The sequence below is a fragment of the Thalassophryne amazonica genome, chromosome 14 (assembly GCF_902500255.1).
Source record: "Thalassophryne amazonica chromosome 14, fThaAma1.1, whole genome shotgun sequence".
Classification (NCBI taxonomy): domain Eukaryota; kingdom Metazoa; phylum Chordata; class Actinopteri; order Batrachoidiformes; family Batrachoididae; genus Thalassophryne; species Thalassophryne amazonica.
In genome coordinates, this window is record NC_047116.1 from 98,527,467 (window position 1) to 98,550,473 (window position 23,007).

General features: G+C 48.0%; 1 protein-coding gene across 1 annotated transcript in view; it reads left to right on the forward strand.

Annotated features, from left to right (window-relative positions):
• Nucleotides 1–23,007, forward strand: part of LOC117524348 (ETS translocation variant 5-like) — an 80,847-nt gene that overhangs the window by 7,554 nt on the left and 50,286 nt on the right. The window contains 4 exon segments of the mRNA XM_034186109.1: nucleotides 13,678–13,745; nucleotides 13,816–13,912; nucleotides 14,004–14,051; nucleotides 18,635–18,685. Coding sequence (XP_034042000.1) covers nucleotides 13,678–13,745; nucleotides 13,816–13,912; nucleotides 14,004–14,051; nucleotides 18,635–18,685 — 264 coding nt within the window.

The window sequence follows — 23,007 nt, forward strand, 5'->3', positions numbered from 1 at the left end:
TAGTCTTCGTCCTTTATTTTCTGGTTATTCAGTCACATAGCACATAATCTACAGAGTGCATATTGAGGAGAGGCAGCCGGGGCACTCACGCTGTGCGACCTGAGAGCAGAGTCCATTTGTTTGTTTATTTGTCTTTTAGTCGTTGTTTTCTTGTGTGTTCTTTTGTCTTTCTGTTTTGAAGTTAATGTGGAAGTGCTTCTGACCACGAGGGTAGCTTACCTCAAAGTTTTTGTTGCACTTTGGTCCTTTTTAGGACAATTCGTCCTGGGACTTTATGATAGCGGTGGGGAGACTGCTAACAGTCTCCTACGGCTGCGAGTTCCTTCTCACCCTTCAGCCACTAGCAGCAAGAGACTTTCGTTTGAATATTCCCCATTTTCTTCAGCGAAGTCAACAAGATGACTTAAAGTCTGCTGCAGTATAGTGTCAAAAAAAAACACCGAAGGAAGAGAGGGAGGAGAGGAGGCGTTCAGCACAGAATGAGGAAATACGGGCTCCGTGACAAACACCGGCTCCCTCCGCTTCCATCCATCCTCCTCTCAAATGTACAGACCGTTCGGAATAAAATGGATGAATTAGAGACTCACGCCAGATGTAATTGCGACTTCAGAGACACATCTTTTGGCTTTTACTGAAATGTGGCTGGGAGACGCGGATCTCAATGAGGATCTTTACATCAGCGGCTTTGGGGAGCCTGTTCGTATGGATCGCTCACCTGTCATTACAAACTAATCACGTGGTGGTGGAGTGTGTTTTTACGTCAACAAAAACTACTGCAATACCGTGGTAGTTCGGGAAAAAATATGCACCCCCGTCATGGAGCTGTTGTCTATTTGACTCCGCCCCTTTTAGTTGCCGCAGGAGTTCCCTCTGCTATTTTTCACCCTTGTTTACATTCATCCACGTGCTAATGTGACGTCAGCCACCCAGCTGATCGAGGAGGTGACAAACAGATTAGATGCCCTTTCACCTGATGCTCCAAAATTTATTTTAGGTGATTTTAATCATTGCCAGGTTCATAAGATTTTAAAACATATGAACAATATGTTACTTATGCAACTACTAAAGGGAGTTCCACCATGGTGCCTTCAGAGCGTTACCTCTACCTTCCTTTGGAGCGTCCTACCACAACAGTGTTCTTCTCTTACCAACCTACACACCTGTTAGTAAGCGTCGTGAGCAAACTGTTAAAACAGTGAAATGCTGGACAGAAAACAGCTTTGCCAGCTTACAGGCTTGTTTTGACTGTACTGACTGGGAGGTTTTTTATAGTTCATGTCCTGATATACATGATCTGGCATTCACGGTTTCATCATATATATCCTTTTGTGTGGACTCTAACATTCCCCAGAAGGTCATTACTGTATTCCCAAACAACAAACCTTGGGTTACTAAGGAAATGAAAAATGTTCTAAATAAAAAGAAACATATTTTTTTTTATACAGGGAATAGCCAGGAAAAGAAAGAAATCACAAGGGAGTTAAGGTATGAGATAAGGAAAGCTAAACTAAAGTATAAGGATAAAGTGGAACAGAAGTACAGCAGTGGTGATCTACGGGCAGCTTGGAGGGGAATAAAGTCCATGTCCTCAGCCACTCAAAGGGACAGCTGTATTGACAAGGAATTTCTTAAAATTGAGGGAATCAAGGATTCCGATCTCCCTAATATGTTTAATGTTTTTTATTCTTGATTTGAAAAGCATGATTTTTCCAGAGACATCTCCCTGTTTAGAGAGTCTCTTAGTCCTGAGTCTGATGTTGTCATTGACCAGGAATGGGTCAAAAGTATTCTGAAGGGTATAAACATTAGAAAGGTCCTGTTATGTGTCGGACGCAGCTCGGAGAACCGACCAGCGTTTGAAGGACCCAGTATGAAATCAGCAGAGCACGGTACAAAGGCTAACTGAATTTAATACATAACAGTGATGTGATACAAAACAACAAAAGAGTGTGCGGTCTGGCGTGGTGGTGATACGGTGCGCTCCCAGCAGCGCTAACGGTCCGGAGCCAGAAGCCGTTCGGACCCAAGGACCCCGCCGACACCCCCCAGGTGGCCGCAACAAACCGAGTCTGTGAAAGAAGGAACCATTATGTGAGTCCACACTCTACACACAGAGAGACCACTCAAAGGTGTACATAAACAGCAAACACTTCCTGGCTTAATTACTAATCAGCTTCCCAACCTGCAGGCATGGAACATCCAGTTCACAAAACTCCACTGCAGTGGAAGCCGATACATGACTAACGTACAGCTCAATATAAAAAGGTGTGAGGGACACCACATTTACTGACTGTATAAACGTTAGTCACAAAATCTAACGTACCTCAGGAAGTGTGCTGACGAGCATGAGACCTCAACCCCTCCTCTTTCACAGACCGTGCATCAAAACCTGGACGCTCTCTGCATCCACTGATGATGAGATGGCTCCCGAGACGACGATCTCACCCGTCTGGTCACAAGGTCGAGTCTCCGGCAAATACACACTGTATACTCCAGTCCCAAATGCCACCATGTTCCAATCCATACAGATGCACCACAGCTGTGAGTCCCGACGAGCCGCAGGTGATCAGGGTGAGGTCCTGACAACCTCAGCAACACAGCCACTCAGTCCCAAATGCAAGCCACCTGGAAGGAAAAACAAAAGACAGAAACAAAAAGGCAGCCAGGCCCCCCAGCCATACAACAGTACCCCACCCTCACGGGAAGCCTCCCGGCGACCACACAAACCTGGCCCAGGAGAAACACCCCCCTCCAGGGACCATGGCTGGAAACCGCATCTGCATTTGTCTTCCAACAGAATGGTTGATGTCCTCTCCTCTGGCTGCATCCTTGCCTTGGTTTCAGTCAGTCACTTAGCACAGGTGTGGCCAAGAGTTCTTAAACCTGTGCGGTCAGCCTTTATCCAACCATGTTCGGTCTTTAGTCATAAAACAAAAAAGACAAACACAAACAACCAAAACACCCCCCCTCCCCAGGGGACCGTCCCATCAAACCCCGGGAAGAGGAGAAAAGAAAAACCCCAAACTTAAGCTTACAAATAAAAGTGCTAAAACACCCCACCCCCCCCCCCCCAAACAACATGTAGGGACCAACACCCCCCAGAGGACGTCCTGCCAGCTCCAGGAGTAATAACCACAGCCGAGGTCCCTCTGGGATCCAACGTCACCCACGGGGACTCCCAGCGCCTCCCAGAGGACCACTCGTCAACCCCAGGAGACGCCTCCCCTCATGACCAACGGACCCAGCCCCGGCCGTCTATGGCTAGATGGACCCACAGCCCTTTCCCCCCCAGAGGACACCACAGTCAAACCCTGAGGGCGGAAACTGGGGGGAAAAACAAGAAGAGAGAAAAAAAAAACATACAAACAAAACAACCCCAACCCCACCCCCTTGGCGCAGTGGAAACTGGAAGCACGTCCAGTGTCACCAACCGTGACTATACCCCAGAAGCCAACCGGGAGGAGTGGAACAGCGGTTATGGCAAACGGCACAAAACGGCGCCACTCCTCCGACTTCTACACCAGCCACTAGCTGCGGGTATATCCCACTGCTCCAAACCTCAGCCACGCCGATGGCAGACGGCCAAAGGCGTGCTGAAGCCGGAGGTGGAACAGGGAATCAAAAAACACCCCCCCCCCCCCCCCCAGGTGCAGAGGTCACCCGGGAAACGCCCAGTATAACCAAACTGCACCACTCCAGCAACGCCGACACTACGGCTCACCCGGCTGGAGCCAGAGGAGAAGAGAGGGAAGAAAAAGAAAATACCCCAAACCCCCCCCCCCCCCCCTCCCGGGTGCAGAGGCTACCTGGGAAATGCCCAGCACAACCAAACTGCACCCCTCCAGCAACGCCGACACTACGGCTCACCCGGCTGGAGTCAGAGGAGAAGAGAGGGCATAACAAAAACAAAAAAAAAGAAAAAAAAAACCCAAGTACCACCCCATCACCCCCCAGGGGACCGTCCCATCAAACCCTGGGGAGGTGAAATAAAAAGAAAGACTAACAGACCAACATACAGTTGTTTGGGTCCTTTTTTTTTTCTTTTGTCTTCTTAGACAGGCTGCAGGGTCACAACCCCAGACACAAACAGTGGGAAAAAAAATAAATCCCACACAAAAACCAACTCAAAAAACACCCACACGAAATGAACTAACACAAAACAAATCAGTGACGTATACCGTTAAGCTCAAACAAATCAAACACACCTGTTCTAACTTAAGAGCTTAACGGTAATGTGACTAAGTCACCAAAAGAGGGAGCCAAAGTGCTAAAAATGAAAAAAACCCCTTTGGTGACAGAAAACAAACGAGCTGCATCTCCGTGCGCAGCTGTGTGCAACACACAACCAAAATGTGCTCAACTAAATAACGCCGGAGCTGATACAACAGGCGCAGTAGTTATCTTTATCCGGGGAAACGGGGCTACAACTGTAACACAGGAAGCTCAGCGACCCGTGCCACAGAGCTCCGCCGTGCGCGTGCACCCATTACAGACACACTCTTGCAGCTCCCGTTTAAACCTCTTATCCGGTCGGAGCATGACGCGAAGCCGTCGCCAGTCACACTCCACCACGACCCACGGATAAGGCACAACACAGGAACACGGCTGCAAGAGAGCACAAATCAGTATTCAGCAATGGGTCTCAAACACGCACCATCCGGGCGGAGAGCACCCGCAACTGATCCGAATAACTACTGAACGTCTGCTGCCGCCTTCCCGGCGCGTTACCGTCTCTGCTACCGCTGGGTCCGTGATGTTTGGCCAGAGACTACTGTTATGTGTCGGACGCAGCTCGGAGAACTGACCAGCGTTTGAAGGACCCAGTATGAAATAAGCAGAGCACGGTACAAAGGCTAACTGAATTTAATACATAACAGTGATGTGATACAAAACAACAAAAGAGTGTGCGGTCTGGCGTGGTGGTGATATGGTGCGCTCCCAGCAGCGCTAACGGTCCGGAGCCAGGAGCCGTTCGGACCCAAGGACCCCGCCGACACCCCCCAGGTGGCCGCAACAAACCGAGTCTGTGAAAGAAGGAACCATTATGTGAGTCCACACTCTACACACAGAGAGACCACTCAAAGGTGTACATAAACAGCAAACACTTCCTGGCTTAATTACTAATCAGCTTCCCAACCTGCAGGCATGGAATATCCAGTTCACAAAACTCCACTGCAGTGGAAGCCGATACATGACTAACGTACAGCTCAATATAATAAGGTGTGAGGGACACCACATTTACTGACTGTATAAACGTTAGTCACAAAATCTAACGTACCTCAGGAAGTGTGCTGACGAGCATGAGACCTCAATCCCTCCTCTTTCACAGACCGTGCATCAAAACCTGGACGCTCTCTGCATCTACTGATGATGAGATGGCTCCCGAGACGACGATCTCACCCGTCTGGTCACAAGGTCGAGTCTCCGGCAAATACACACTGTATACTCCAGTCCCAAATGCCACCATGTTCCAATCCATACAGATGCACCACAGCTGTGAGTCCCGACGAGCCGCAGGTGATCAGGGTGAGGTCCTGACAACCTCAGCAACACAGCCACTCAGTCCCAAATGCAAGCCACCTGGAAGGAAAAACAAAAGACAGAAACAAAAAGGCAGCCAGGCCCCCCAGCCATACAACAGTACCCCACCCTCACGGGAAGCCTCCCGGTGACCACACAAACCTGGCCCAGGAGAAACACCCCCCTCCAGGGACCATGGCTGGAAACTGCATCTGCATTCGTCTTCCAACAGAATGGTTGATGTCCTCTCCTCTGGCTGCATCCTTGCCTTGGTTTCAGTCAGTCACTTAGCACAGGTGTGGCCAAGAGTTCTTAAACCTGTGCGGTCAGCCTTTATCCAACCATGTTCGGTCTTTAGTCATAAAACAAAAAAGACAAACACAAACAACCAAAACACCCCCCCCTCCCCAGGGGACCGTCCCATCAAACCCCGGGAAGAGGAGAAAAGAAAAACCCCAAACTTAAGCTTACAAATAAAAGTGCTAAAACACCCCCCCCCCCAAACAACATGTAGGGACCAACACCCCCCAGAGGACGTCCTGCCAGCTCCAGGAGTAATAACCACAGCCGAGGTCCCTCTGGGATCCAACGTCATCCACGGGGACTCCCAGCGCCTCCCAGAGGACCACTCGTCAACCCCAGGAGACGCCTCCCCTCATGACCAACGGACCCAGCCCCGGCCGTCTATGGCTAGATGGACCCACAGCCCTTTCCCCCCCAGAGGACACCACAGTCAAACCCTGAGGGCGGAAACTGGGGGGAAAAACAAGAAGAGAGAAAAAAAAAACATACAAACAAAACAACCCCAACCCCACCCCCTTGGCGCAGTGGAAACTGGAAGCACGTCCAGTGTCACCAACCGTGACTATACCCCAGAAGCCAACCGGGAGGAGTGGAACAGCGGTTATGGCAAATGGCACAAAACGGCGCCACTCCTCCGACTTCTACACCAGCCACTAGCTGCGGGTATATCCCACTGCTCCAAACCTCAGCCACGCCGATGGCAGACGGCCAAAGGCGTGCTGAAGCCGGAGGTGGAACAGGGAATCAAAAAACACCCCCCCCCCCCAGGTGCAGAGGTCACCCAGGAAACGCCCAGTATAACCAAACTGCACCACTCCAGCAACGCCGACACTACGGCTCACCCGGCTGGAGCCAGAGGAGAAGAGAGGGAAGAAAAAGAAAATACCCCAAACCCCCCCCCCCTCCCGGGTGCAGAGGCTACCTGGGAAATGCCCAGCACAACCAAACTGCACCCCTCCAGCAACGCCGACACTACGGCTCACCCGGCTGGAGTCAGAGGAGAAGAGAGGGCATAACAAAAACAAACAAAAAAAAAAAGAAAAAAAAAACCCAAGTACCACCCCATCACCCCCCAGGGGACCGTCCCATCAAACCCTGGGGAGGTGAAATAAAAAGAAAGACTAACAGACCAACATACAGTTGTTTGGGTCCTTTTTTTTTTCTTTTGTCTTCTTAGACAGGCTGCAGGGTCACAACCCCAGACACAAACAGTGGGAAAAAAAAATAAATCCCACACAAAAACCAACTCAAAAAACACCCACACGAAATGAACTAACACAAAACAAATCAGTGACGTATACCGTTAAGCTCAAACAAATCAAACACACCTGTTCTAACTTAAGAGCTTAACGGTAATGTGACTAAGTCACCAAAAGAGGGAGCCAAAGTGCTAAAAATGAAAAAAACCCCTTTGGTGACAGAAAACAAACGAGCTGCATCTCCGTGCGCAGCTGTGTGCAACACACAACCAAAATGTGCTCAACTAAATAACGCCGGAGCTGATACAACAGGCGCAGTAGTTATCTTTATCCGGGGAAACGGGGCTACAACTGTAACACAGGAAGCTCAGCGACCCGTGCCACAGAGCTCCGCCGTGCGCATGCACCCATTACAGACACACTCTTGCAGCTCCCGTTTAAACCTCTTATCCGGTCGGAGCGTGACGCGAAGCCGTCGCCAGTCACACTCCACCACGACCCACGGATAAGGCACAACACAGGAACACGGCTGCAAGAGAGCACAAATCAGTATTCAGCAATGGGTCTCAAACACGCACCATCCGGGCGGAGAGCACCCGCAACTGATCCGAATAACTACTGAACGTCTGCTGCCGCCTTCCCGGCGCGTTACCGTCTCCGCTACCGCTGGGTCCGTGATGTTTGGCCAGAGACTACTGTTATGTGTCGGACGCAGCTCGGAGAACTGACCAGCGTTTGAAGGACCCAGTATGAAATAAGCAGAGCACGGTACAAAGGCTAACTGAATTTAATACATAACAGTGATGTGATACAAAACAACAAAAGAGTGTGCGGTCTGGCGTGGTGGTGATATGGTGCGCTCCCAGCAGCGCTAACGGTCCGGAGCCAGGAGCCGTTCGGACCCAAGGACCCCGCCGACACCCCCCAGGTGGCCGCAACAAACCGAGTCTGTGAAAGAAGGAACCATTATGTGAGTCCACACTCTACACACAGAGAGACCACTCAAAGGTGTACATAAACAGCAAACACTTCCTGGCTTAATTACTAATCAGCTTCCCAACCTGCAGGCATGGAACATCCAGTTCACAAAACTCCACTGCAGTGGAAGCCGATACATGACTAACGTACAGCTCAATATAATAAGGTGTGAGGGACACCACATTTACTGACTGTATAAACGTTAGTCACAAAATCTAACGTACCTCAGGAAGTGTGCTGACGAGCGTGAGACCTCACCCCCTCCTCTTTCACAGACCGTGCATCAAACCCTGGACGTTCTCTGCATCCACTGATGATGAGATGGCTCCCGAGACGACGATCTCACCCGTCTGGTCACAAGGTCGAGTCTCCGGCAAATACACACTGTATACTCCAGTCTTAAATGCCACCATGTTCCAATCCATACAGATGCACCACAGCTGTGAGTCCCGACGAGCCGCAGGTGATCAGGGTGAGGTCCTGACAACCTCAGCAACACAGCCACTCAGTCCCAAATGCAAGCCACCTGGAAGGAAAAACAAAAGACAGAAACAAAAAGGCAGCCAGGCCCCCCAGCCATACAACAGGTCCAGACAATATCTGTGACCGCGCACTATGTTATTGTGCGGACCAGCTTAGTGGTGCACTCCAGCATATTTTTCAAATGTCTCTCAGTTCTCACCAAATTCTGGTTCACTGGAAATCATCTACAGTGATCCCAGTTCCAAAGACGACTAAACCGAAGTAACGTAGTGATTTTAGGCCTGTCGCTTTAACGTCATTAATAATGAAATGTTTTGAGAGAATTGTGACAAATCTTATTCTGGAAACAGTGGATGGAGCCCTGGACACACTTCAGTTTGCTTACCAGAGAGGGACGGGGGTGGAGGATGCAAAGCTTTTTATTCTCAACTCCCTGTATAAACATCTGGAGAAGCCACAGGCACATGCCGGACTCTTGTTTGCAGACTTCTTGTCAGCACTTAATACGATGCAGCTGTATCTTTTGAAAAATGATGACTTCCACCTGCCTCACCAGCTTGTTTTATGGATTTTTAAATTTTTATCTGACCGAGAGCAGAGGGTCTCTGTGAATGGCTGCTTCTCGGACTCTGTCGTGTTGTCCACAGGCTCACCACACGGGGCGCTCTTTCCCCCCTCCTTTTTATCATCTATACAGACAGCTGTAGGAGTTCTCAGACCACGGAGCTGTTTTATCAGATTTCATTTTTTGGTGTGATAACTTTTTGGATTTAAATGTGTCCAAAACTAAAGAAATGATCATTTACTTCAGACGTAACAGGGATGTGGCCAAGGAGAAGATCATACACAATGAAGAAGTGGAACTTGTCACATCATATAAGTATTTGGGGATGATTTTTGATGACAAGCTGAAGTTTGATGTGAACACAGACGTCATTGTGAATTGAGGACGGCAGAGAATTTATCTTCTCCGTAAACTGAATTCTTTTTCTGTCAGGGCTGACATCCTTTGTCATTTTTATCAGTCTTTTATTGAGAGTCTTTAGTGTTTTTCATTTATCTGCTGGTTTCACAGCCTCTCAGTGAAAGACACAAACAGCCTGAACAACACTGTTAAAATCTGTTCAAAGATTATCGGAGTGAAACAAAGAGATTTACACTCTTTTTGTAATCAACAGATCCTCCGGAAGGCTGAAATCATCTTGTCCATGTCAGGTCATGTACTTTTAGGAGAGTTTTCTCTGTTTCCTTTAGGACGCTGTTATGTGTAGAACCAACCGGTTTTTAAAGTCGTTTATACCTTCAGCAATTCGACTTTTAAATGCTCCGTAGGTCTGCCATGTTTTTATTTATTTCTTTATTCATTCTTGCTATTCCTTTTAACTCCTTTAGTCTGTTTTTATTAGTTTTATTGTTGTTATATATTGTTATTTATTTTATTTTTTCTTAAACGGACTGCTCAAATGAAATTGCCCCTTGTGGGATTAATAAAGTTGTTGATTGATTGATTGATTGATTGATTGATTGACTCTGTTTTGATTACATTAGTCCTTCAGGTTTTTCTGTTACAGTCCTGCCACTTATTGAGTTCTCCTCTAGATTAGCTCCAGCCTTTAATTTTGTGTTGTTCTGTTTCTGCTTTTTCATTTGTTTATTCTGATTTCTTCATGTTTGGATTTTAGGTATCATTATTTCCTAATTGTTTAACATTTGTTCTGTCACATTCCTCTTTTTGCTGCTTTTGTCTGACACGCCCACCTCTCACTCCACGCCACGCCTTCTTCCTTGCACCTGCATCTCATCACGCCCTGATTAACCTCTGCTTTTAAACCCCTTGTTTTCCACAGTTCTCTGCTCGTTTGTTGTGCATATTGCCTTGTTCCAAACCTCTCGTCTTGTTTTTCTCTCGTCTTTTTCATTTTCTCTTTAAGCTGTTACGTTGGTTCAAAAACACTGTCTTCTTACCAGCGTGAACAGCGTCAGCAATGTGTTTATTTGCATTGACCTGTGAACCGGTGTTGCACACCAAACAGTCCGCCCCTAAACATTGGTCCGCCTTTTGTATCTGAGCATGCGTCATTTGGGACCACAGCAGTATGTCTGAGACAGAAATAAACAAATCAGAACCAATGAAATACACAAAATAACAGAACAACATAAAACAACCAAACCCAAAACTCAACTCCTGACTATTTTCTTTGTGTTGGTAACCTTTTTTGCAAGTTTGACCCTTTATGCCCTACGTTCCTCACAGGCCACCATACATTAAAGACAAAGAACTCTCCTGGTAATTGGAGGTGTATCCACCACCAGATCTGTTTGTTTCAACAGTCAGACAGCAAAGTATTCATTTCTCCCCATGGAGCAAAATCATGTTTGTCTGTTTATTTTTCATAAGTGATCAACAATACTGTCATCAATGGGCTAATCTGGGTCACATCTAATCCTACAGGTCTATGTACAGGCATCTATCTACATGTATGATCTCTGCACAGGTATGCATGAAGGAATCTGACAATCTGTTCATCTGTTATTATTACTCCCATCATTTTTCTTGAGAAATGTGGGTTTATATTACTTACCTTGTGATCTGGGTGCTTGGTACTGAGGTCCTGCACACAAAAGGCCTGAACAGATTCAAGAACTGTTGATGAAACAGTACACAAATGAATACTTTGCTATCTGACTGTTGAAATAAACAGATCTAGTGGTGGATACACCTCCAATTACCAGGAGAGTTCTTTGTCTTTAATGTATGGTGGCCTGTGAGGAACGTAGGGCATAAAGGGTCAAACTTGCAAAAAAGGTTACCAACACAAAGAAAATAGCTTAGATTTGTGAAATATGTTGCCAGTTACCACTAGTATCACTGAAAAGCTGAATTGAAATCCTGAAAAAAGATACTTTGGGAAAATGCTTAATTTTCGAGTGATTTTCAATTATTGGCCCCTCGGCAAAGGAGGGTTAATTCCAAAGGTCTTAATCATTCCCACTTAGTTAAGGATTAAAAAACTGCCCACATCAGTACTCTATAATTCTGCATTAGTTTACTTCCAATCAGTTAAATCACTAGGATACAGTGGAGTATAGAGCTTTTTTGACTTACCCTTTCCGTCCTTGACCTTTTGACCTCTAGCTATGCTCTAATTAACCCAACTAATAAATTAGTGTTATGTTCTTGTAGTAGACTTTATAAGCTTTGTATTGATACCAAATATGTTGGAATAAAATTGAAGAAACATTGTGAAAACTGTATTTATATTTTCCCTACCCCTAATTTCAGGGCAATTTTTATCCTCCCCGAAAATTAAAAAAAGAGACAAGTCACACTTTTCTCGGGACATTTGCCCGAGCAGGCCTCTGAAATCCTATGCAGGATGGACCAATCTACCAAAAAATGCCAAAAACAAAAGTATGTCATGATGTGACACACCTGCTCTCCACCTGGGGGCCTTGGCAACCCTACTAGTAGGGAGAACATGGACCATCCCCCAGTGGGGCGGATGCTGAAATCACTTCCATTGGGGTTATGGTCAGCTGGTCCTTTGGATGAAAGAATTTTAGCTGAGGAAGCTTCTGTGATTTGAAGCGAAACGTCCTCGTGTCAAGCAACCCAGTCGAAGATTCAAGCTTCTCTACTACATAAACAAGAATGATAATCATCCAGTATGTTTCTCAAATCCTTGATATTAAATCTCTAACTTTTATTTTTTCTTTTTGGTATAGTTCTCTTTTTCTTTTAGTTATTCTAATTGAGACTAGTCATTCTGTTGTTTAGTTTTCTTTTTTCTCTTTGTATTAGTTACAGTTTTCTGTATTTTTCTTTCGTATCCTTTTTTCTAGCCTATCTTTTTTATCATTATTTGTCATAATTATTATTTGTTTATTATTCTTATTTATTATTACATTTACAATTGGTATTATTATTATTACAGATATTCATTACTTTTGAATTATTATTTATTTGTTCTTTTATTAGCATTTGTTAGCATTACAAACACTGTACCTGTAACTATGATTGTCTGTTGACTTGTAAGAACCACACTGGAAATAAGCCTTTATTATAATGTCATATTTATTGTATGCATTAACTGCCGAATAAACAAATCAAAAAAGACGCACTAAAATCTATTTCAGCACGTCACGAGCTGCACAATCTGTTGATGATTTTCATGTATTCAAGTGGTTAATGCGCTTGGTTTTAGTTCGGAAGGTTCTGGGTTCAAATCCCACCACTGCCACATTTCTCCATGTAATGTGGAGTTGCGTCAGGAAGGGCATCCGGCGTAAAACCTGTGCCAAATCAACATGCAGATCCACCTTGGATTTGCTGTGGCGACCCCGAGTGCAAACAAGGGAGCAGCCGAAGGGACTTACATCAAATTTCCATTGATTTGGGAGAAATTCGCTTGAAAATTGAAAGGGCTGGTGTTTTATGGTGCTCTGGCCCTTTAAGGACCTCCTTCGCTGCTTTCACGGTTAAAAAACAATTAAAAAAAAAAAACAAACAAACAAAAGGCTGAATGAAGTCCGACCATTCATAAAAATTGGACCGAGTAGCGCTGATTGGACAGAGCTGACCTCATGCATTATTCATGAACTGTTGGGACGTGATTGGCTGTCCAGTTGACTGACGGTCTAAATGCGCCAATGAGGTATCGTGGAGTCCAGAGGAAAAGCGTCGATCCTCCAGCGGTGGAGCTCAGTCAGTTCTGTGAGCGGAACCGTCGGAACCGGGTCCGTCTGTTTATCATCGACACGCAAGAGGTTCCTGATATTTATACAAAGTGTTTGTTTGGATCAGGCTTTACCCACGCTGCGTGGATTTTCTGATTTTGTTGTTGTTTTCAAACGGACGCAGTTGACTTCATTAAGAAAAACAAGGCACGGGGGGAGGGGGGGCGAGGGGGCGGGGCAAAATTGGTTTGACTAACTGTTCTTATCAAAGTGATTTAATCAAAAGTTGAACATAGTTAAAGTTCAGACAGTATAAAGTTTGTTTATCTTGTCTGAAATATTTTCCACAGTTTCCTGTTTGATATTCACTGTGAACACACACACACTGTAACTTTTTGTGTGTAATCTCTCATCTCTTTAGCTGATGGGTAAATTTTGTCTCGTACTTCAGTTCCTCGTCTTTAAAAGCGGTACTTCTCAGGAGGTCCATGAATGATGCAGATTTTTTGTCATCCAGGCACGAAGCTCCGCCTCCACCATGAATGGATCCATGACCAGCAGGTCCCCTTCATGGTCACGGCCAGTGTAAGTGGACAGACACCAGGTACAGCATGGACATCCTCGGCATTACTAACGCCATGTCTCCGTCCTCCAGCCGCACAGCTCTCCTGTGGACCGCCTGTCTCTCAGCAGCCCTCTGAATTATCACAAAAGGAAGTTTGTGGACACAGAACTGGCACAGGACAGTGAAGGTGTGCTGCTTATTTGAAAGGCTTTTCTGGTCCAACATGTGTTTTAATGGTCAGGACATGTCCAGGTGTTCATTTATTCATCTATTTCCAGAACTTTTCCAAGACCTCAGTCAGCTGCAGGAGATCTGGATAGCAGAAGGTCAGTTCACATTTCCATGGCAGTAATCTCATCTGGTGCTCTGGCTCTGAACCTGTAATGTCCTCTGGCACTCATCTTCAAATCAATACACAGAGTCAATTGATACTCTGATTGAATTACTTGATCAGCTGAGTGAGGAACTGGTGTATCTCTGTTTGCAGTTGTCCTAGATGATGGCTCAGATCTGCGCTTAAATAGAAATAGTTGAAACTGTAGAGACATTGGTTTATCTCGGCAGTGATGTTCACGTCTTTGGGTCTGTGGCCTTTGGGATGATGACACAATGAAGTAAGTGTTTAGGGTCTCGGTGCTTCCTGTCTCTTTGTAGGGTTGTGAAATTTGGACACCAACCAGTGAGCTAAGGTGCTGCCGTCTTGTTAAACAATGCATGAAGGTCCCTGTAAAAGTCGTTGTCTTGAAGACAGCATATGTTGCACTAAAATCTCAGTGAACTTTCCTGCATGAATGCTGCTGTCACAGAGTGTAAATGACCTTTACCAAGGGCACTGACACAAGACAGAGCTGGGCTTTTGGACTTGTTCCTGATAGCTGTCTGGGTGGTTCATTTCATTTTTTGTCCAAAGTTCACAGCGTCCATTTCTTTAAAAAAAAATGCTGTGGAATACTGAATCGTCTGACTAGAACACGTTTCCACTGTGTGACGGTCCAGGCTAGGTGCTTCTCAGCCCAGAGGAGTTGATGCTGCTTCTGGATCAGCTTAACATGAGGCTTCTTTTTTTGGGGGGGGACAGTAAAGTTTTAAGTGGATTTGTGAACGTAACTCTATATTGCAGTGACTGACCAATGTTTCCCAAAGTAATCCTTGCCCATGTGGTTATATCAGCTATTGATGAATGACAGGTCTCAGATTGTAGACCCTGTGTGTTGTGTGGCTGTGTAGGTTTTGCTTAGCTTTTTTTGTGGGAGATACTCTCTAATATCTCCATACATGCAACGCCGCCATTCGCTTGTTGCCAGTGTCTCATTTTCCCGACTAGCAGACAGCTGTAATGGTTTGGAATTGTCAAGTGACAACCATCAACTTCAAATTTCAGTAAAGAGTTAAATGGACTGCATTTATATAGCACTTTTCCATCTGAATCAGATGCTCAAAGCGCTTTACAATTATGCCTCACATTCACCTCAATGTCAGGGTGCTGCCATACAGGGCGCTCACTACACACCAGGGGCAATAGGGGATTAAAGGCCTTGCCCAAGGGCCCTTAGTGATTTTCCAGAAACCATGATCTTCTGGACTCAAGCTCAACACCTTAACCACTAGACCATCACCTCCCCTAGAGTTCTAGTCTAGGCCTACGCATCATCTTCGTTAGTTTGAATTATGGCAGCATTTTCTCATGTGAGTTCATAAGCTCAGGCCACAAGTTCTTTCTTCAGCTTTCCACCTATTTTGTAGGCAGGTTTTTTGCAAAATACTTTCAAAATGTTGACTTTCCAGTGCTCAAGATCTTCAGTATTTACGTTGCTGTTGTCCCTTGTCGTGGGTTTTGGGTCGTCAGGAACTTTGACCCAGCCCAGCGTGCACCGCACATTCCAAGATGCTGAATTTGCTTATTGTTTAACAATATTTTACACTGTAGAGGGAGAAATATACAAATTCCTTTCAAGCTTTCTTTGAAGATCATTGATTTTAAAGATTTGAATTTTCTCAAACATTTGTTCCCAAACTGGAGATCCTCAAAGACTCAGCCTTGAATGAAGTTTAAGTTGCTGGTCTGTGTCAACTAAGTATGAGAATTTATTCAGTGCTTCCATAACCTGGAACAATAGTTCAAAGACTATGGAGGTGGTGGTCCACATCGCCTGCAGGTGCGCTTGTAAGTGACGAGGCTGATTTGGGACAAATGGGTTCGGTTGCAGCAGTTGCAGACAGGTCTGGTCAGGAGTCCACGTTGCAGCGTCTCTGTTCTTTAGTCCTGAAGGCTGATTCTGCGGGAGTCTTCGAAGGAAGAGACAGCATGGTTGATGATCTGATGCCAACATCGTGGTTTGCAGCTGGGGTGGAGCACAGGCGATGTGACAGGCACCAAGGGATTTCTTCAAACAGTCCTTGTATAGTTTCTTCGGTGCACCACCACCACATGGATCGGTCTGAGTGCAATTACTCTGTCCAAAAGAGGCTGCGTCAGTGACCTTGAGAAGAGTCAGAGCAGAGTGCTGAACAGCCAACTCAGATTACATCAACGCATGGGATCGTCCCACATTTTACAGTCATTGAGACTTCATGGGACAGAGACAAGCAGGAACGTCAACGCTGTCTGTCGTGATGTGCAGTAACTCCAGCTGAGATCTTTCTACCTTCAGGTGATCAATCAGCTTCCTGGTCAAAACAATCTGGTGACAGGCTTAAAGACAGTTTGTAGGGAAAGAGACATTGTCCCTGTTTGATTCCCAGTGGACGACACACGTGCAGCCTCTGGCTGTACAGATGTTACAAGAACTTCTCACATGGCTGCTGGATGTTCTGACGGCATGAAGTAGCTTCTGACTACTCGTGATCCTGACGGCGTTTATCTTTAAACCTTTTATTGATGCCATTTCAGTCAGTGCATTGTTATCTGTGATATTGTCTTTTATATCTCTTCTTTTGAAGGCAAAATTAATAAAATTTTCAGTTTCAATTTCAATTTATTTTCATTTATATAGCGCCAAATCACAACAGAGTTGCCTCAAAGCGCTTCACACAGGTAAGGTCTAACTTTACCAAGTTATGTGTAATAATGTGAAATGACACAGAGAAAAAGTATTTAACACCTGAAGAAAGGGAGGTGGAAAAGTCATGGAAAGCCAAGACACCAGCTGAAACCTTGCCAGTGAAAATTAATATCAGCTGGTTTGTGGCGGCGCGACTCATGTTAGCTGCCGCCCTCAGCCACTTTGCCTCAATTCGGATGACGGACTGCTTCAAGTTTAGAGCACATAAACAGTGTCTAATGTATATGTGTTGTCTTTCATTTTAATGTGTGCCATTATCAAATCAAATCAATTTTATTTATATAGCACCAAATCACAACAAACAGTTGCCCCAAGGCGCTTTATATTGTAAGGCAAAGCCATACAATAATTATGTAAAACCCCAACGGTCAAAACGACCCCCTGTGAGCAAGCACTTGGCGACAGTGGGAAGGAAAAACTCCCTTTTAACAGGAAGAAACCTCCAGCAGAACCAGGCTCAGGGAGGGGCAGTCTTCTGCTGGGACTGGTTGGGGCTGAGGGAGAGAACCAGGAAAAAGACATGCTGTGGAAGAGAGCAGAGATCAATCACTAATGATTAAATGCAGAGTGGTGCATACAGAGCAAAAAGAGAAAGAAACAGTGCATCATGGGAACCCCCCAGCAGTCTACGTCTATAGCAGCATAACTAAGGGATGGTTCAGGGTCACCTGATCCAGCCCTAACTATAAGCTTTAGCAAAAAGGAAAGTTTTAAGCTTAATCTTAAAAGTAGAGAGGGTGTCTGTCTCCCTGATCTGAATTGGGAGCTGGTTCCACAGGAGAGGAGCCTGAAAGCTGAAGGCTCTATTGGGGTGATATGGTACTATGAGGTCCCTAAGATAAGATGGGACCTGATTATTCAAAACCTTATAAGTAAGAAGAAGAATTTTAAATTCTATTCTAGAATTAACAGGAAGCCAATGAAGAGAGGCCAATATGGGTGAAAAATAAATTATTTCACCAAATGACTAACTCTAAAGTGCCTCCGTACCGGTGGGTTTTTGGAATCTTTCAGGCCTTAAATGTAGGAAGAGATGAATATTAACAAATGAAGCAGCATCAGGTCTGGCGGTGTGTGCCAGTGCTGTGCTTTACTGTATCCACAACACCATGGAACCACCGTGGGTCCTGGATGGCAACCACCCAGGCAGACAACCGGTCCATTCCCATATCTCTAAAATAAACATCTCTCTGCCACAGCCAGATGACACGTGGACATCCCCTTGGTATTCTCCAGCCACTGGGGTCCTCAAGACTCAGGCACTTGTGTGCTGGATCACAGACAGAGAAACGGGTCACAGGGACTACATGTGGTGTTTGATGTTCCTTCACAGTGACCGTGATCCTCCTCATCTTAGTCTCTCAAAGTAACCTCTCATCTGACACAAAGTCAATCCAGCAGGACCCAAGGATCCTCCACAGAGACCTGTGACCACAGACATCCAGCCGTCACCTTTAGGTCACTGGTTAAAGTCCAAGTCTGACAACCAGATGATACACTTAGAGAGTGACATGAAGTTGAAACTGAAGTCAAAGTAAATGTGTGTGTGTGTGTTTTATTTTCTGCTCTTTGCCAGTGTTTGTTGGATGTGTTGTGGGTATTCAGCCTGTAATATACGGGGTCAGACTCACTGTCGGGGTTGAACCTACAAAGTCTCATATTTGTTGTGAGCAGGATTAAGCTTTGACATGTTCTTTCTGAGACCATGTGTGTCGTTTCTTTGTCGGCCACCATCCTGTTTGTTGTACCGGTTGTTTCCGTCTTCTCTGAACCCGTGTCCGTCCACTGTTGTGTTCTTGGTGCCTGTGTGGGGGAGCTGGAGCTTGACTTTTTTTTTTTTCTCACAGCTCAGGTGCCAGATGATGAGCAGTTTGTTCCAGATTTCCAGTCGGATAGCTGTGAGTACCTGAGTAACATGTCACACATAAACTGTAGCATTTGGACATGTTGGTCGTCAGGAACAGTTGAGTCCTGTCACTCAGACTCCAGGTACGGTGCCTGGGTTCACGGTGCCTGGGTTCACGGCGCCTGGATTCATGGTGCCAAAAATTCACGGTGCCTGGGTTCACGGTGCCTGGATTCATGGTGCCAAAAATTCACGGTCCCTGGGTTCACAGTGCCTGGGTTCACGGCGTCTGGATTCACAGTGCCTGGGTTCACGGTGCCTGGGTTCACAGCGTCTGGATTCACGGTGCCTGGGTTCACGGTGTCTGGATTCACGGTGTCTGCATTCACGATGCCTGGATTCATGGTGCCAAAAATTCACGGTGCCTGGGTTCACGGTGCCTGGATTCACAGTGCCTGGATTCACAGCATCTGGATTCACAGTGCCTGGGTTCACGGTGCCTGGATTCACGGTGCCTGGATTCACGGTGCCTGGATTCACGGTGCCTGGGTTCACGGTGCCTGGATTCACGGCGCCTGGGTTCACGGCGCCTGGGTTCACGGCGCCTGGGTTCACGGCGCCTGGGTTCACGGCGCCTGGGTTCACGGCGTCTGAATTCACGGCGCCTGGGTTCACGGTGCCTGGGTTCACGGCGTCTGGATTCACAGTGCCTGGGTTCACGGCGTCTGGATTCACAGTGCCTGGGTTCACGGCGTCTGGATTCACAGTGCCTGGGTTCACGGCGTCTGGATTCACAGTGCCTGGATTCACAGTGCCTGGATTCACGGCGTCTGGATTCGCGGCGCCTGGATTCACGGTGCCTGGATTCATGCTGCCTGGAATTCACGGTGTCCTGGCATTCACGGTGCCTGGGATTCATGGTGCCAAAAATTCACGGTCCCTGGGTTCATGGTGCCTGGGTTCACGGCGTCTGGATTCACGGCGTCTGGATTCACAGTGCCTGGGTTCACGGTGCCTGGATTCACGGCGTCTGGATTCACGGTGCCTGGGTTCACGGCTTCTGGATTCACAGTGCCTGGATTCACGGCTTCTGGATTCACAGTGCCTGGGTTCACGGCTTCTGGATTCACAGTGCCTGGGTTCACGGCTTCTGGATTCACAGTGCCTGGATTCACGGCTTCTGGATTCACAGCGCCTGGGTTCACGGCTTCTGGATTCACAGCGCCTGGGTTCACGGCGTCTGGATTCACAGTGCCTGGGTTCACGGTGTCTGGATTCACAGTGCCTGGGTTCACAGCGTCTGGATTCACAGTGCCTGGATTCACAGTGCCTGGGTTCACGGCGTCTGGATTCACGGTGTCTGCATTCACGATGCCTGGATTCATGGTGCCAAAAATTCACGGTGCCTGGGTTCACGGTGCCTGGATTCACGGTGCCTGGGTTCACGGCTTCTGGATTCACAGTGCCTGGATTCACGGCTTCTGGATTCACAGTGCCTGGATTCACGGCGTCTGGATTCACAGTGCCTGGATTCACGGTGCCTGGATTCATGGTGCCAAAAATTCACGGTGCCTGGATTCACGGCGCCTGGGTTCACGGCTTCTGGATTCACAGTGCCTGGGTTCACGGTGCCTGGGTTCACGGTGCCTGGGTTCACGGTGCCTGGGTTCACGGCGCCTGGGTTCACGGCGTCTGGATTCACAGTGCCTGGGTTCACGGCGTCTGGATTCACGGTGCCTGGGTTCACAGCGTCTGGATTCACAGTGCCTGGATTCACAGTGCTTGGGTTCACGGCGTCTGGATTCACGGTGTCTGCATTCACGATGCCTGGATTCATGGTGCCAAAAATTCACGGTGCCTGGGTTCACGGTGCCTGGATTCACGGTGCCTGGGTTCACGGCTTCTGGATTCACAGTGCCTGGATTCACGGCGTCTGGATTCACAGTGCCTGGGTTCACGGTGCCTGGATTCACGGCGTCTGGATTCACGGTGCCTGGGTTCACGGCTTCTGGATTCACAGTGCCTGGATTCACGGCTTCTGGATTCACAGTGCCTGGGTTCACGGCTTCTGGATTCACAGTGCCTGGGTTCACGGCTTCTGGATTCACAGTGCCTGGATTCACGGCTTCTGGATTCACAGCGCCTGGGTTCATGGCTTCTGGATTCACAGCGCCTGGGTTCACGGCGTCTGGATTCACAGTGCCTGGGTTCACGGTGTCTGGATTCACAGTGCCTGGGTTCACAGCGTCTGGATTCACAGTGCCTGGATTCACAGCGTCTGGATTCACAGTGCCTGGATTCACAGTGCCTGGGTTCACGGCGTCTGGATTCACGGTGTCTGCATTCACGATGCCTGGATTCATGGTGCCAAAAATTCACGGTGCCTGGGTTCACGGTGCCTGGATTCACGGTGCCTGGGTTCACGGCTTCTGGATTCACAGTGCCTGGATTCACGGCTTCTGGATTCACAGTGCCTGGATTCACGGCGTCTGGATTCACAGTGCCTGGGTTCACGGTGCCTGAATTCACGGTGCCTGGGTTCACGGCGCCTGGGTTCACAGCGTCTGAATTCACAGCGCCTGGGTTCATGGTGCCTGGGTTCACGGCGTCTGGATTCACAGTGCCTGGGTTCACGGCGTCTGGATTCACAGTGCCTGGGTTCACGGCGTCTGGATTCACAGTGCCTGGGTTCACGGCGTCTGGATTCACGGTGCCTGGGTTCACAGCGTCTGGATTCACAGTGCCTGGATTCACAGTGCTTGGGTTCACGGCGTCTGGATTCACGGTGTCTGCATTCACGATGCCTGGATTCATGGTGCCAAAAATTCACGGTGCCTGGGTTCACGGTACCTGGATTCACGGTGCCTGGGTTCACGGCTTCTGGATTCACAGTGCCTGGATTCACGGCTTCTGGATTCACAGTGCCTGGATTCACGGCGTCTGGATTCACAGTGCCTGGGTTCACGGTGCCTGGATTCACGGCGTCTGGATTCACGGTGCCTGGGTTCACGGCTTCTGGATTCACAGTGCCTGGATTCACGGCTTCTGGATTCACAGTGCCTGGGTTCACGGCTTCTGGATTCACAGTGCCTGGGTTCACGGCTTCTGGATTCACAGTGCCTGGATTCACGGCTTCTGGATTCACAGTGCCTGGGTTCACGGCTTCTGGATTCACAGCGCCTGGGTTCACGGCGTCTGGATTCACAGTGCCTGGGTTCACGGTGTCTGGATTCACAGTGCCTGGGTTCACAGCGTCTGGATTCACAGTGCCTGGATTCACAGTGCCTGGGTTCACGGCGTCTGGATTCACGGTGTCTGCATTCACGATGCCTGGATTCACGGTGCCTGGGTTCACGGTGCCAAAAATTCACGGTCCCTGGGTTCACGGTGCCTGGGTTCACGGCGTCTGGATTCACAGTGCCTGGGTTCACGGCGTCTAGATTCACGGTGCCTGGATTCATGGTGCCAAAAATTCACGGTCCCTGGGTTCACGGCGCCTGGGTTCACGGCATCTGGGTTCACGGCGCCTGGGTTCACGGCGTCTGAATTCACAGCGCCTGGGTTCACGGTGCCTGGGTTCACGGCGTCTGGATTCACAGTGCCTGGGTTCACGGCGTCTGGATTCACAGTGCCTGGGTTCACGGCGTCTGGATTCACAGTGCCTGGGTTCACGGCGTCTGTATTCACAGTGCCTGGGTTCACGGCATCTGGATTCACGGCATCTGGATTCACGGCGTCTGGATTCACGGCGTCTGGATTCACGGCGTCTGGATTCACGGCGCCTGGATTCACGGTGTCTGCATTCACGGTGCCTGGATTCATGGTGCCAAAAATTCACGGTCCCTGGGTTCATGGTGCCTGGATTCACGGTGCCTGGATTCACAGTGCCTGGGTTCACGGTGTCTGGATTCACGGTGCCTGGGTTCACGGCGTCTGAATTCACAGTGCCTGGGTTCACGGCGTCTGAATTCACAGTGCCTGGGTTCACGGTGCCTGGGTTCACTGTGCCTGGATTCACGGCGTCTGGATTCACAGTGCCTGGTTCACGGTGTCTGGATTCACAGTGCCTGGTTCACGGTGTCTGGATTCACAGTGTCTGGGTTAACGGCGTCTGAATTCACAGTGCCTGGGTTCACAGAGCCTGGGTTCACAGCATCTGGATTTACAGTGCCTGGGTTCACGGTGTCTGGATTCACGGTGTCTGCATTCACGGTGCCTGGATTCATGGTGCCAAAAATTCACGGTGCCTGGGTTCACGGTGCCTGGATTCACGGCTTCTGGGTTCACAGCTTCTGGATTCACAGTGCCTGGATTCACAGTGCCTGGGTTCACGGCTTCTGGATTCACAGTGCCTGGATTCACGGCTTCTTCTGG